Source organism: Vollenhovia emeryi, unplaced genomic scaffold, assembly GCF_000949405.1.
Source record: "Vollenhovia emeryi isolate VEMERY1.0 unplaced genomic scaffold, V.emery_V1.0 DF939157.1, whole genome shotgun sequence".
NCBI lineage: Eukaryota > Metazoa > Arthropoda > Insecta > Hymenoptera > Formicidae > Vollenhovia > Vollenhovia emeryi.
Window position 1 is genome coordinate 161,053 of NW_011967209.1, and position 16,862 is coordinate 177,914.

The following is a 16,862-nucleotide window of genomic DNA, read 5'->3' on the forward strand; positions in this document are numbered from 1 at the left end:
TCGAATTTAAAAACCGCTCCGAAAACCGGATGAATTTACGGAGTAAATTATTTGGAACTTGGGATGTAAACCGAACCGGAGCGAATAAGATTGTAAACCGGAGCATAAATACGTTCTTTGGAGCGGTTTTGAACCGGTTCGAGTTTAAAAACCGCCCCGAAAACCGAATGAATGAAGTAAATTATTTAGAACTTGGAATGCAAATCGAACCGAACTGGTGAAATTTGCACATTTACCACCTCTCCAGCTATGTAGCAAAGATTCAAACGTGGTAAATCTTTTTAAATAAATTAAATCCTTTTTAGATAAAGAAACCGCTCCAAAACCGGTTTTTCATGCTCCGGTTCGAAACCGGAGCGTTTGAAATCATAATCAAAAATGGTTCGCTCCGGATCGGAACGATTTTATAATTGAAAGTTTGATCCGTTCTCTCGGAGCGGATACACTTCAATGGTTCGGTTCGGTTTACAACTCTGCTCAAAAGTCTCGAAGTATCGTAGCCTCTTTTCCGCGATACTGATTGGCTGTTTCACTTGGCTCACTTTGCGCTACGGAGCTGTCAATCAGACGAGACGATTGAATTTTGAGAGATGTTAAAGAGGCTGTGTATAAAATAAGTTGAAAAATTTTCACGCGCTTGCGTTGTCGTAGTAAATAAAAATTTGTAATTAAGTGACATACGTTTATGCACTACATTGATGCAACATCTCTGAGTAATTAGAATTTAAGAAACGATTGTCGTTTCAAAACTTTCTCAAAATTTTCTCGATCGAACAGAGTCAAACGTTGCGTTGAGAAATATTAATTATCCGTAAAACGATATGCAAAATGTACCCTATAGTAACAATCAGTGAACAGAATAATTTGAGAAAAGGAGAATATTAAGCATAGAATTTTTAACGTGTATTTATTTCGCAGGCGAGATAACGAATTCTCAATGTTTACCTTTGTTTTTCTGCTCGCGCGGTATCGTGCGACGTTCGGCCCGCTATTGTTTACGCTAACGGTCGTCGCGCTATCATTCGCTCGCCGCACCCGGAGCCGGCAGGCAGTGTCGAGAGTCGCTCCGTGTGTCGTATTACTTTCACTTTATCAATTTCCGAAACGCGATCGCGACGAGTATGGGAATCAAGCTCTCTTAATTTGTACACCTTTACCAGTAACAAGTAACGTTCGTCGATTAATTATTAAATGTCTACAACGTGTAATGAGAAACGAATTGCATGTAGAGGCGACGGCTTTTTGTCCACGTACATAGATATTTCACGGGACTTACTTATCTAATAATAAAATATGAATATAAATCGCGATACTTTATCGTGATTACATCTCGTTTACGCATCGCGCTTTGAATTATCTGTCGATTTCACAACGATAGAGAAATTTGTCGGTGTACGTCGTACACTGCATACGGCTTTAGTATTTGTGTTGTTTGCTGTATTTCGTCTTGTTATACTTCGTAGCTCAAACAGGCAGGAAGTCGCTGTTATATCTCGAAGCATAATCGAGAATTATCTTAGTTAATTGTTACAATTAATGGACTTGATCGTAGTGGGTGTGTTTCGCTCGCACAATTCATTTCGCGTAAGGATTAGATTGTTTAACATTTCAGATTGTAAAATATCGTATCGTCGCGGATCAATAACTATTTCTTTACCGCGGACGCTTTGATTCCGACACTCGCACCGCAGTTTATATCGTAAATTTAAAAGCAGTTTACTCATTGCTACTTTCGAATCGAGAATGCAAAATAATATACGAGGTGACGGTTTGAATGATTTGCGTGACGGAAAGTCATACGACACACGAATAAATACTTTGTGCGTTCCGCGGTATTTTACGTCGCGTACGGGAGTGTCACGCGAAATTTCGCGCGATCGTAGTTAATCATTCTCGCGAGTGAATATTGTGCGAGTGCAACAAGGAAATCTGAGAGGAGGAGGCCTGGGAGGCATCGGGCAACGGCGGAGCAACCATGAGGCGAGTGTTTTATTTTACATATATTATTTGCTACTTGCAAAATTAATATCTATTCTCTGTCTTATTTATTCGAGCGATTGAATAAGAGTTACACACAAAAATGTACGTTGAAATCTTGTGAGTTTACATTTAAAAGAAAGAGATTTTTCGAGTACTCTATAGTCATTTTATTAAATATCTAGTTAAAGAATATGTAAAATTTTTGGCGCAATAATTTTGATTTTAAATACTTATTCTATAGTAATCCTGTAACATATATTTGTATTTTCTATTATACTATACATAAAAAAAGCAGTAGACCTACATTATGCAGATAAACGAAATATTTATGTATATCGAATGTATTGATATAAAATAAAAATAAATAGTGTAAAAATAAAATAGCATAGAGAAAATTGATAATATAATAGCTGATAGAGAATAAAAGAGTGAGGGAAGAGAGGTGTGTGGCGCACGCAATGCTGTGTTCTAATCTTCTATACTCTGGGAAAAAAAAGACAGTTATAACCCATTTTGGGGCCCACCATTAGTAATCGAAATATTTGGATTGTTCGTAACTCTACTCTGGGAAAAATTTTGACCGTTTTTTGATGTAGTTAAGCAACTTAACATTTCGGTTATTGCCACTTAAGTGAAAATTATCTTTGCATTACTGAATATCGACAGAACTAATTGAGAGAATTTATTAGTATTACTTTAATATCTTGGATATAGATAGAACAGCTAATTGTGATTTTTAGTTACGCGGGATAAAATTCGTAAAAGATTAGAGTTACGAACAATCTAAATAATTCGATTACTAATTGTGGGCCCCAAACCCAGTGAGAAATGATTCGTCGATCGACGTCGAAACGACGTCGAATCGACATCGACACCGTCGAATTGACGTCGATTCGACATCATTTCGACGTCGATCGACGAATCATTTCTCACTGGGAAATGGGTTGTAACTGACTTTTTTTTCCCAGAGTAATATACATATGCTATAAATTCTAATTTATCGATTGACAACTCAGATTTTAAATTGTGAATTAAGGAAAGGAACAAATGCGTATTCAAAGCAGCTTCTCTAAAAGATGTAAGAGTTTACATTTGGTTTAAACAAGCACGTGCATTCACGAATTCCTTCGTATTGAGGGTGCATCGACGTAGGCCATCGTCATGCCTATCGTATCGGCCGGGCACCCCTCAATAACCTCGATACAAAATTCTTTTCACATTGCGCCCTCAATGGCCAGAGGTATAGGAAATATATGAAAGGCTCTCCCGTCCGGTTCTACCGGCGCAATGTTGGCCGAGGCTTTTTCTCCCAAACACACGGATGCCGTTTGCGAGGGACCTATAAGCTCCGGCCCCCTCCCCGTAATGAAACATAAATTATTCAATCGAAATCAGCTGCGGACTACCGAGCGTCGGCGTCTACCACGACGCCGGTACTTTCCGGTCAAAAGCGGCGCTTTAAACCGAAACCCTCGATCCTTTCCGCGAGAAAGGCGATGAAAGCGAAGCGGCCACGGCGGACCTGTGCTTTTTTTTCTACGTGCGTGTTTTGAACGATTTCAATTTTTTTTTTCGGAACTGAATATCGTCTGGCGTACACGCGCCTTCAGTTTTTCCTCGAGCAAGCAATTGGAAAATTTCGGCTCTCCGTTTCACGATGAATTCTCGTTATTGAATCGAGCAGAGAGAAAACGTCGGCTATGTTTTATTTAAAAGAGCAGATTTCGAAGGGTTGATAGTAAGTTGCATATTGCTGCGCGAATAAAAATCGCAGCGTATTGCACAGACAATGCGCGATTACGACGAAAATGATTTCTTACACAATTCTAGGCGAAGAATGATGGTAATAAAATTTTTAACGCAGTTTTACTAAAATACGCTCGGAGTTAAGTAACGAAGCGATTCGTATCTTGAAAGGAATAGCTCCCCGGGGAGAGAAATTTTAATAACACGTTTCCATCACGTTTGTAAAATATATATTTCACTTTTATTTCGCGTAAGGCATCGGAAACGGGGCGATACGCATCGCGATTCCCCGTGGACCTCTCCCGGATTCCACTTCCGGAACGGGCACGCGCTTTAAAACTGAATGCGCGACTCAATTCCGGGCGTGTCGACACGCGCGTCGGCGTCGACGGGGAATAGAAGACGTTTAGGTGAGGCCGTCAAATAAAATACACTCGTCCCATGTGAAGGGAGTGACGTGAAACTGTCGCGATCCTTCCGCGGCGGCCTCGTGTTGTGCGTACATGCACGTCCTGCGGACGCACACGCACCCCGCGTCAGGAATCGAGGCTAACATGGTCACGCAATTAGCGAAATATGACAATGAATATTTCCTGGGGAAGTATCCGTAATGGAGACGCGTATCACGCTAACACCCGCCAACACAGGAAATGATAATCATTTTATGATTTTAAGGGTTGGCTTTTCCAACCCCTTGGCAAACTAACTAATAGTTAAATTATATGTCTATCTTTGTTTAGTTCGAAGGAAAAACAAAGACGTATATATGCTTTAAGGGGATGCTGGAGTGGTTTGATTTACCGCATAGAGTCGCATACAGTTTTTGGAGGTTTGTAAAGAAACGTAACCTCAATATGTTATATTATAGATACAAACGAAAATAATTATGTAGCATTTATGTACAAACTAATACCAGACCCAAGTGTAGAATGCATAGTAGAACATTTTCATATAAAAAACATTGAGGTTTGAAGTCTAATTCGTATCGCATTATGTATTGCAATATTTGTAATATATAATGCGATACGAATTAGACTTCAAATCTCAATGTTTTTTATATGAAAATGTTCAACTATGCATTCTACACTTGGGTCTGGTATTAATTTGTACATAAATGCAAATAATAAGATTTACAAACGCAAAAACGGTATCCGACTCTGTCGGTAAATCAAACCACTCCAGCATCCCCTTAACTATTAGATAACCGAAAGATTGGAACAACCGGCCCTAAAGGTCGAAGCAGACTAGCAATTGCTGACTCGGATTGGATTAAATCGCTGGCTGCTTTGCTCTCGTTGGCTAAAGGACAATCGTCAATCGCCAATTGCAATTCGATCCGAGTCAACGATTGCTGGTCTGATTCGGTCTTAAGAGAATCAACGCTCTTTCTTTTCACGTTGCATTATACGTGTCGGAAAATTGGCGCGAGCAACGCATTAACCGTGTGTTGTGTCGCAAGAGATTTAACATGTGTGGGACTAATTGAGGATGCGTGGAGGACATCTTGGAATTCTCCAAGATTGCGATTTGCTACGTTGATTCAAGTTGCGAACTCCCACGAGCCCTGGCAGCCTAATTAAGCATCTATATACGACGAAAGACGGGTTAGAACAACGTTCATTGCGAATCAATGTTTTGTTTGGTGGAGGACATTGTGTATGTTTGATAGAGGAAACATCTCAGAACGCGCGCGTGACGTTTTTCGTCACGCAGAATTAATTTCGCGTGACAACACACACGAATCGGAGACAATATTTTCACGTTAATTCATGCGGGGCGCCACAAATCTCCTTATGCAGGATTTCACGTGTTCTATTTAACGCAACGTCATCTTTCTCTCATTGGAAACTACGTTCTTTTATTTCGTGCTAACAGGGGATGATTTTTATATATTGCTATGCTGAAGTTATACGAAAATTCGTAGGATATTTTCCTGAATATCGTAATAAGTTCAGCTTATAAAGTTGCTATATAATATATAACATATTATTGTTATATAATTATATACGCTTTTTCTTTATGTCTTGTGAAATACTGGCTGCCTTTTCTTACACACAACATTTATCACATGTAATAATTGTTACCTGACTGGCAAATTGCCGCCAAGCTGTTGGAATTTATTTACATACGCCCATCTTTTGCGAGCAATATAATTATATTCCACTTATTCCCACCCCCGCTTCGTAATTACTGCGCGAGCGTGTCGATCCGTTGTAAAGCTCGATGCGGCTCATCGCCGGGGAACGAAAGAGCGAGCAATGTTGCTCCGGTTGGGCTGGGAAGGCGCGTATAGATTTTTATGCAAATTCTATTGATATCCGATCGTGGCCGACGATAGCGCACGGAACATGCACGTCCCGCGATGGTGGCGGTTAGTCAGAAAATAGCCCTACCTAAGCTGCGTCCGTTCAGCTGCAACCCCCGCGATTGTTCGAGAAACGGTCGTGATTCGCCGGGGCCCCTTTGCGTCTCGCGATCCAACTCTAACGAGGGCGAGGTAGGGTAAATCGCGATTAACGCAGTTCTTAACTCCCTGCCAACCCCCGGACGAGACACAGCAGCAACCCCGGGCACGTTAACTCCGCGGCCTTTTATCAAATGTATGTGTTTTAGAAATTACACGTGCCGCCGGATTTATCGAGCGTAATGCGACTGGAATAAATGGAAATTAAAAAGCGCGGCCACATAAAACGAGGCTCTAGCGAGCGGTGTAAAGAGTGGAGGCCCAAAGGGGAAGTCGCGAGTTAAGAGGGCGAGCATTTCTGCAAATCTGTTTGAAAACCGATGGTCCCTCTTGCACGTTTACACCAACATACGTAAATCGGACGTCTCGTTGCTCGGCGAACGTGCGTGCGATGAGGGGTGCGTGACCTGAGGTACGCGATTACCGGTTGGCGCGAAACTCGGACCGATTTGAAATATAACCTACTCGTTATTAATAAAATTTGCATTTACAAGGGCGAAAAGGTGTCACAGCACGCTACACGGGAACAACGGAACACCTTTCCTATCTCTAACGAGGTTTCCTTGATTCAAAATTAATGATCTGTCATTCTCTTTAAAGGATTGGTCCGAGACTGCAGCACGTCTAACTCATTGCCCAAGTAAACGTAAAAAAAAAATACGTTGTCGATTATTTACGTAATAATCACTATATTTTACACTCGATCCGGGTTTTGTTCTCGAAATTCTGCGGTTATCTTTCGAACGTGCTTATCTAATTAAATCACTTAACTTTACTCGCGCAGTAATCAGAGCCTATCTATTACTGACAGATTTAGCATCAAGTCTTATCCGCGGCGGCAATCGATCCCCTGTGTTTTTAAATAAATCCAGCAATGGATCCACGGACACGTTCGTTTAGACGCTGAGCCTCGGCGAGTTCGTGGGGTTTGATTACTTGTTATCGAGGTAACTCAACCGTCGTCTGGCATCTGATAAAGGCCCGCGAGTAATTATTAATCATAGACCGGGCAGTATAACGATCCATCCGAGTCTTATCTCGGTGTCGAGTGATGTATGTACGTGGCCGAGGTCTACGCCGCAGCGCGAGGGCAAGCGGGGTTGTGCAACGTCTAGAAAGGGCGGCGGTGGCGGCGGTGGCGGCGGCGATGATGGTGGTGGTGTTGTTGCTTGGTGGGTTACTTGCTCGCTCGCTTAGCTCCCGGCTAAACGGGGGTTGCAATACTTCACCAAGATAACAACTAATAATCGATAGTGGCATTGCCAGGTACGCAGCCAGGTACACGTACGTAAGTGAGTACGGTCTCGAAAGGTCCCTTATTCCGTTTCCCCTTCCCGCGTTCTTAACTCACCCCCGCCGCCGCCGCCGCCGCCGCTGCCGCGTCATTCGAATCGGTAGTCTCGCCTTTTAACCACCCGTAACCACCCAACGGCGGCATGCAAGACGCTCGTAGGTCAAAGGTTGCGCACTCTGACTACTCTGTGAATTATCGTGAGCTTAACTGTTACCTCGCCTCTGGCCGAATGAACAGTTCGAATACGACGTATCTTTCGCGGGAATGCAATTTTCGTGGGAATGAGAGGGAGAATGCAATTTTCCCCTGTAATGTGTGTATCGTACGTAGAGTGAAATACTTGCAAAGTCGGCACGCTATATACGTATATAGAAACTTGTCCGATATATCACGTTATATGTCTAAATATCAGATCGAGTACGAGCATCTTTGTAGGAATAAATGCGAACAATTGCAAACTGCCCAGTATATATAGAATTATTGTGTAAAAATCAGTTAATTATCGGTAAAATATATTGTGATTAATTTTTATTCTTTACATGGCCCACTTATGATACGAAACGCGCACATTTATGTACAGGAGGCCTGCACGACAGAAAGGATGAAGCACACGCGCCTAGGACGACGTGGAAGGGAAAAGGGCTCAGCAAGGCTGCCGGGCTGTGTGCAACGGTCTGCAAGGTAGGGTAGCTGATATCACCACGCGAGATAAAGTATTACAATCGAACGCACGCAATAAGCCCTATCGCCGACCGATCGGCAATAAAGTGTAAAATTTAAAACAGCAATTATCTCGTGCCGTGTATCTGACTGGCTCGTCGACGCGCCGCGTCTGACTTCCTCTTATACCCTCCGCTTCCGTTCCGTATCGTCAACGTTGCCACTATCGGCCCTACCATGACCACAGCGACCGGTTCAATAATTAATATCGACGACACCGTATCGTTGCTAGGCGATTATTTCTCCAAACACGCTCGCCGAAACGATTGCGCTGTAAATACATTCGTAATCAGCGCGTAATCGGTGACTCGCGAGTAACAAGATCGTTGTCAATTTTGGAAGAAGGTAATTAGCAGCTTCGCAAAGTTGCTCGATTTAATACGGGTTTGTTTGGCAAAATAAAAAGTTAATTCGATATAAATACCGCGCTTGCGATATAAATTGCAACGACAAATCGCAGTATTATTTTCTCCAAACAGGTGGTATCGTGTGCTTTTATAAGTGAACATTTTGTGACAAGATTTATTGCATCTGACATATTTCATATAAACAATATGCGGGCGTATGATAAGTATATTGCGACGTTTCTCTTCCACATCGAGTGTCACCGGCCTATTTGCATTCCAGTTGAACCGCAATGAAAGGCAGCTCGAATAAGGATTCCAATAAAATGTTTGGGGAGGTTTGCTTTGGGCGGGTGGTTCGGGACGTGGAACGTGGAATTCGATATTACAGCGTTACTCTGTAGTTCCGTACATGCTCGCTCGTATCTGCACGTCAACATAAATTGTCCCTTCCCGCTTCTATGCCGTTCGAGAAGGAATTTTTCTCTTCACATATTTCCGAACCGCTGGAACAAGATGCAGGATATACATTTTTGTGTATCTTTCATTGCGAGAAATTAAACTTATTTTCCCGCTCGATGTTCTAAGGCCTGCATAATGTTGCGCGAATCTTGTATCAAGTAAGATACTCGAGTTAAGTTTCATACCCTAATGATAAATATTAGAGATCAACTGAGAATGTATTCAGTTGATCGCAAAACCGAAGTGGAATGATTACCCTTGTAAAACCATGATCATTGGAGTATTGTGAAACACTTCGCAATACTACGCAACGTTAAATATTTATTGGATCTTTCACGTTATTGAATATCTCCCTTTCAAACAATACAGAGGCTAGTTACCGATAAGTAAAATAAGTTACGAGAAATGAGAACAAAATTGAATCATTTACCTAAATTTATCTAATGCAGCATTGCCTAATCTCGTTGACGTGTACATTTTATTTTGTGACATATCTATAATGTAAGGCTGTGTACGATGTGCTCGGCAACTTGGAATACGATCGTTATACTTATCCGTTATCATTATCGTGTCTAACGAACAGCGGCAACGCTAAGAACCCCTCGCGTCTATACGGCTCGCGCAAACGATAGTAATGAACCGAGCTTAGGAGAGTAATCGTAATATTCGCACGCTTTCCAAATGCGTCCTTTCGAGTTTCGTGCGCTAAGAACGTAGAACCCTTAGGTCCCGTGGGGTGGCTCTACTTTACGATCTGCTCGTCCGCGTGCTTCGCACAAAGGACTGCGCTACCTCGTTACGGAGGGACCAGTTAGAATAAAGTGTGATTAGGACGATAGTTATGGCATTTTGTATTATAATTCCGCGAGGGTAAAGCTCAGCCCTCGCGCCCGCCAGCACCGCCACTTTCATTCTCGAAGGAGCTGTTAAGGCCTCGCCAAGTTTTCGATCCGAGCTAACGCGAATTCCGTGATCGCTCGTGATTCTGCTTTACTTGCATGCGCAGCATGCCGAGATAACACCCGGCTTTAACCTCGCGAAATCAATTCATAACTTTATTTTCGAATTAATTCCACGGTGTGTTTTAGCGCATTCGAATTTTTCCACAACGCGTATCCTAACAAAACTAGCTCGAGGCTAAAATCCAGGCATTGACTATTTTAGAACAGTGTTAAACTTACGTAGTAACGAAAATATTGTGGCTTTTTAAATTTTATTTATAATTAAAAGTATACACAAAGGTTTTTTTCTTACAATTATAAAATCGCTCGTCTTTCTATTGTTGTCTTTTATACATTCTTATAATGTATGGAGTATTAGTTCCCAATCCTCTTGAAGCTCTTTAACGAAGGTACGTTGTTAAGAAAGAACGTCGGGCAGTGATTGACCGGGACGTTCAGCCACGCAGGAGTTAGTCATTCGTTTTCGCGGGGGACAATCGAAGTTCTGGCGAAGTTAATCAATCGATCCGGAAGACCCGTGAGAATTGAGTAGATAGTGGGCAGCCGGTGGCTGCCCGTATTTGATTGTTTAATTAGCAAGATGACCCGGTCGTATTCCGACGGGAATTCTCGAAGGAGCTCGAGCTCAAGACTGGAAGGAGCGTCGAGGGGGAAAAGACGGGGTGTCTCCAGAATTAGGCAAGAGAGAAAGAGGAGCCGGGGACGGAAGGATGGGGCGGAACGCGAGAAAACCGAAGACACCAGAAGGAGATACAGCCAGCGGAGCGGAAAGCTGACGCGCAATGGTGGTGGGGACAGGAAAGAGAGAGGAGGATGTGTGTGCTTCCAAGAGATACAGTCGTTGGAACTCCGGCGAGCGAGAGGGCAGCAGAGGGGGAGGGAAGGGTGGAAGGAGGGCTAGATTTCTGGTGTATAGGGGTATTAATCCCTACCCTCAATTACCCTTTGTCTTGGGCGCAGCTTGGTCCACTTGTTAAGACACCGCCACTGTTTGTCTTGAGGAGCAGGTAAGGGCGCCCCCGGAGCGGTCGCGGAGGTCTGCCGGCTGTTTCGGTCGCTGCTTTACATACGTCCGTGAGACCGGAGACGAACTGCTACCGGGAAGGACTACTGATCGTTGCGGTCTCGCCTCTGCCCTTGATAGAAGTTCGCCGGCAAAGTTCCCGCTTCGCGGCCGCCTTAAGGGATACCGCTCGCGCCGCCACTGATATCCTTGCTCTCGCGTGATCCGCAACCTTTTCGTGGACTCGAGCGATCCTAGTGCTAACTTTCCTCCGAGATATATTGGCTCGAGTCTTATTCCAAAAAGCGGCAGAAATCTTAATAGCATGTGACAGTGTAAATTATTTTAACAAAAATATAGACATCTTATCGCTGGATTTACACTGAGAAAAAGAGAGCTTATTATTACTAAAATTGGAAATTTTTTGTCTGTAATTTTCTTTACTCTGGCTTATACTTAAAAACATGTACCTAAAAAAGACTTGAAGCGTTTCTTAAATTATATTACAGTATAATTTTATGTATGAAAATGCATATAAAGTATATAATGTGCTATAAAAGTTCTCTCTCTCTCTCTGCCCCTTCACTGTCTTTCTTTCACGCGTTGCGGTTTGGCACGTCTTTGAAATTCAACAAAAAGAGAGAGAGAAAGATAAAGAAAAAAACTACGTAGTCGCCTCATTGAATTCGGTAAGGTCGAGATATGAGTCGAGAGATTCAACGGAAGTCCGCTACCTCCAATTTATCCCGAGGGCAGGGAGCAAAGAGAGCGGCGTGAAAACCGAAAGAGTCGACAGGACGGCAGATTTATCCACGTCGTGGTAATTTCCTCAGATTTTCCGCCCGTATTATTTGTTCGACATCGGGCCGGCAGTGAGCACGGTGGCAGAACGAGGGGTGCGTCGTCCGTTTCTTTACACTACGAAGAATATCAATTGTTAGAAATACAAAGGGTGAGAGAGCGAAGCGGGGTTGAAGGGGGGGGGGGGGTGGAGAAATCGTCTTCGTCGTTTGGGGTAAGGAGGAACCACCGGCGCCGCGCGGTATAGACGAGGGTGGCGTGGGGTGGGCGCAGCCTGTGGCACACCACCCCTGTACAAACCAAATTCTTAAGAGAATTTAACCGTTTGAATAGCTCGCAAATCCATTGCAAATGTTTACACGGGATTGGCGCGCGGGCGGACTTCCTTCTCTTTCTGCTCGATTCCACCGGCAATCGCGATATCTGACTCCCCGTCTTTGGGACTCGAAGGCATTCGGCCGAGCTTCCTAAGATTTCTGACACGCGTCCGTTCGCCGTGTGCCCGACTGTACAAAACGACTTTAGGCTGTGCGTTTCATTCCTTATGAATACTTAAACTTATTAGAATAACACATATTTAGCTTATCATTTCGCCTAATAAGTACATCCTTTCTATTAAAATTGTTAAAAAGAAATTATTAATTTTATATTAAGGAAACTCACGAGAAAGTTTTCCTAGAAAAGTTTACATTTCTCCCTCCTTCCATGTCTGTTTTTTTTTCTGTCTCCTTCTTTCTCTCTCTTTTATTTGTCTGACTATATTTAAGAAAGATCACTTATTCGTACTTTAAAACGCTTTAAGCATGCACGGACCACCCGTTTTTTAATATCGGGACACGAAGCCAACGAAAGGCTAAGTTCGACAATCACACGGGGGTTGAATCGCCATTTCCCGGCAATCGAAGTTGAGATATATGCAGAGGGTGAAAGGAATACGGCTTATTCGCGTGCCACCGAAAAGTTTTGGGGAGCAGCGTGGCGTTGCATGCCCCGGCATTAATAATTACTTTACAACTGATTCTTTTTTTCTATTTTATTTTATTTTTTAGCGGTACGATCGCGACTGCCACCGCGCAGTTAAGGCGTTGTGCATACGGGAACGCCTGTCGTTGTGTATTAATAGCTCGTACCATGCTACATTATTATTTCAGCTAATCCGTAGCCGATGTCGCATGCTTGTACGGAATTACCGGTTTATTCCTACCTACAATGTTCGCACCTTAGTCATTTGACGCTTTTATATCGAGCCAGACAATAATTTAAATTTATTGACGCCCGTCATGCGGTTATTAACACGACGCGATTAACAGTACATTAAAACCAGCTGGTGACGTCTTTCGATCATTTTCTTAAATGCTAAGAAACGCTTAGTGAATAAATAATTTGAATTTTTTTTATCGGTTTGGCAACTTGAGAATTGGTTTTATTAAAAAATTTTATGCGTCAACAGATAAGATACGACAGTACGGTATTTCTCAAAATGTAATCACTAAAAGATAATTTATATCTACTTTTAAGTATAAAAATTAATAAATCCCAAGTGTGCTTGTAATAGCGTGAATTAGGTTTCAAAATCGTTAACGTTTCAACTTTAATCTCGAACGCTACGGCGTTATCTGTTTTTCTGTTAACTAGCAAAATATTAAGTATGCACATTGTGGTGCGAGATTTAGTATGGTCAGCTTTTGATGTCGCTGAATTTCGAGTTTTCGTTCGCGAAGTAGGGTAGGTGAACGATGCCTTCGGTGCCAGCAGCGCATATCGGTTGACCTCAAACATGTATATGTATAAATCGCAACGTACTGCCTCCTCAATCTTGTCAAGCTGCATCGCCCCGTGAGCGTAACTCGTAGGTCTTGCCGCCAAAACCGCGCCATTCTGCATTCATAAGCTCGTTGCCTTTCTCTGTGCTCCGCATTCCGAATTATGTTTACAAAGGACTCTTTGTATTACGGGCAATATCCTGTTGTTTTTCGCGGTTTTGAATTTCAATCGGGATCGCCTTATCACAATACACTCCCCATTATACCTCCTCTAATTTTGGACCACCGATAATAAGAACTTTACTATTATTTAACATTAATATATGGATAGAGGAAAGTCCTCTATTATGAAATAGGATTCTAATAAGAGATAGTAGGTTTTCCACGTCCAAATTTAATCGCAAATCTTTTTTCGCAGCGATTACACGATCTAACAATAAATTTTCCACTAAACAGATTTCACTCCAAGGGTAATAAATTCGTGATGGAACCAGCAGATGATGCCGATTAATTTAGCAGAAATCCCGCTATCTCATATTAAGAACCTGCCCCGTAATAGGGGACTTTCCTCTATATATTTCATTGGGTTGCATAGCTTCACAATGCAAAAAGTTATACGTAATTGGATATTATATTCTCGTCTCGACAATGCCATTTTGAAGCAAAAACGAGTTAACGATAATTGGATTAATTCAATATCGTTTGTCCGTTAATAATTTTTTTACTACGCGGTGAAAAATATTTTTATCGCCTCTAATTAAACATTTAATCGAACTGGTGAAAAAGCATGGCCGTAAAATATTCTTGTTAATAACGGAAGCAACAGCACCGAGGTTTGAGGACTAATTTATCGCGTCGATCACCGCCGCTTCGTTCACTTTGATGCGAGCGAACTCCGACTTCATCGAGCACGCATAGAGCCGCGGTTCAATCGATATTATTACGAAATCTACAGGCTGCCGTGTGCAAATGTTCGTCGCGTCGTTGCAGCCGACTGCACGACAAGGGGCGCGGGCGTACCACCGACGCTCGATTATATCGTGGGATTAAAGTATGATCGGCCGGTCACGATATTCGACGATCAACTGATCGATGAAAGGCGGAACGTCACGTGCCCCAAGAACGAGAACGTTTGTTCCACGTGAATTTAAACGTGTTCATTGTACATTTCTTTGCGATTCGTCAGATTTCTTTTAGGTATCGGGCGCACGTTACACCGTTTTTATATTTGTTTGCTGATCGTTGAAAGTACTTTTTTAACAGTAGGCACACAACACGTGTTTTATAATAACAGAATAAATATCCATTGAAGCTGATGCGATCGTATTTTGATCGCGACAGCGCCCGTGCCTGCTTCTTTGTGAATCGAGATAAGATCGATAAGCTCGCATGTAGAAATCGCTTACAATTCTGGAAGTTAATAATACTTTAATGTATTTTAATTCATTATTATGAATATACATTTACGTAGCACGTAAAAAGTATTAAAGCAAAACTAGATTATAATAATAATTTATTTAAACGCAGAAATTTCAGGCGCACATTAATGTGAAACAAGTTGTATTATTCGGTTAATAATTTTCCGAAATAAAAGCGAAACGTATCCGTGACACGTATCGTCTCGCTACTTCGAAAGTTGTACAGTTTATCACGACTGGAAGCGGTACACAGCCAACATTAATGCGTCTCTATAGAACATGATATAAATGATTTTCAAAGATTTTGCGTGCCAAAGTTCTGCAATTCCGTTCCATGTTCCAGAAATGGCTTCACGTGCCATTTATATCCATTCAATAATTACGTTGCCTCGAAAAATTCACAACTGCGAATGGATCGTGATAGCGTGACATGATACAGTCGTTATCGACATGAACTTTGCACTTTGCACGTTAGTGCCGGTCTCGAAATAATTTACGGTGGCGTTACAAAGCGGCATTGTATTTCTCGTGCAGATGCAATTCGTATTCTAAGCTTACTTGCGCACTTGGCCATTTCTCTTTCACTTGTCTAGAAATAAAAACGGTAGTTTTGTAGTTACTGCGATACGAGACTTGTCTGAATATCAGGTATCTTTACACAGAAATAACAATTTCTACGAGATAACAGTTTTTGAAGCTTGATAACTATTTCATGTCAATTTCTTCCTATCGTTACTTATTATCGAATGCACTCTCTTGTCTACGTTTACAATTTGTATTTTGTCAATTCCCTCTGTATTTTTTTACATTTATTAACAATTTCTGTGTAATATATTCCTCTACTGTTTGCATGCAACATTCTGAAGACATATAATAGATTCCACAATTCTCTATTCTATACCTAGATTTATTATATATTTTAATAGACATTTGTAATTTTATTATTCGGAACTTATTCTAAACAACTAAACGCCGTGGCTAGAAATTCTTTTTTCGAAGCTCAAGTCGCGGTCTGTAAGCTACCGACGCGCCTCGGCGAAACTGGGAAGCTCCGGCGCGGTTCGAAGTCGAAAGCACAAGTCGGTGGCGGAGTCTGTGATTCCGTCGACGTTGGGGTGACGTCGGGGATTGGGGACCGGTTCCGTCGACCGATGGGGGGGATGGGGGATCGCGAAGCACACTTTACGATACGTCGAATGACTAATACGCTGAAACAATAGGCTGCCGTCGTCGGCCTCTGATGGGACTGACGGCTGGAGGGGTGGGCCAGATTGGGAGAAGGCGCGATGGGGTGCAGACCGGGGAGAGATTCCAATGCACCACTTAACCGTTTCTATGTCCGTGCCTTCGGCCGCCCCGTACGTACTTCCGTGCTTTTATCGCGCGGGACTCGCGCGACGCCACCCGTCGCTATCAGCGAGATGGCTCGTCGCTGTTACGATCGTTATTAATGACGACAATTATTATAAGGAAGTCAACTTTCCCATCGTGGGTGTCATTACGTCGTTATGGGCGCTCTCACAGCCCTCGTTGTCGCGCATAATAGGACGTTCTGACTTCTCCTATTCTCACGTCTTTTCGGAGATGTAAAACGACGCGATTATTGGCGAACGTGTCCCTTGTTGTTTATTGGCGTGTCTCAACAGAATTGTACTTGACGAGACGTGAATTTTGCGAGCTGTGGCAAGTCTCGGGAATTTCTTGCTGCCTGTCACGTAATGACCACCTTCCGTTTGTAATTGCACCCCCAGAAAGGATTTCTGTTACCGAGACAAAAAAATATTCTTGACGCATTTATATTTCTCACAACCTCGTTTAGTATAAAAATCAGATACTATCAAAATTAAATCAATAATTCTTATTCTCCTCTATCTAATTAAAATAGATCGACTTACATAAATGTTT

The 16,862-nt window shown here is 42.4% G+C and overlaps 1 protein-coding gene across 1 annotated transcript in view; it reads left to right on the forward strand.

The window, feature by feature from the left end:
• The window catches only part of LOC105564942, a 23,993-nt gene extending 15,804 nt beyond the window's left edge, over window positions 1-8,189 (forward strand). Inside the window, exon 3 of the mRNA XM_012017727.1 lies at window positions 8,065-8,189. Within this exon, the coding sequence (XP_011873117.1) occupies window positions 8,065-8,089 (25 nt within the window). The 3' untranslated portion in view covers window positions 8,090-8,189. The remainder of the gene's footprint in view (window positions 1-8,064) is intronic.
• Window positions 8,190-16,862: the final 8,673 nt, after the last annotated feature.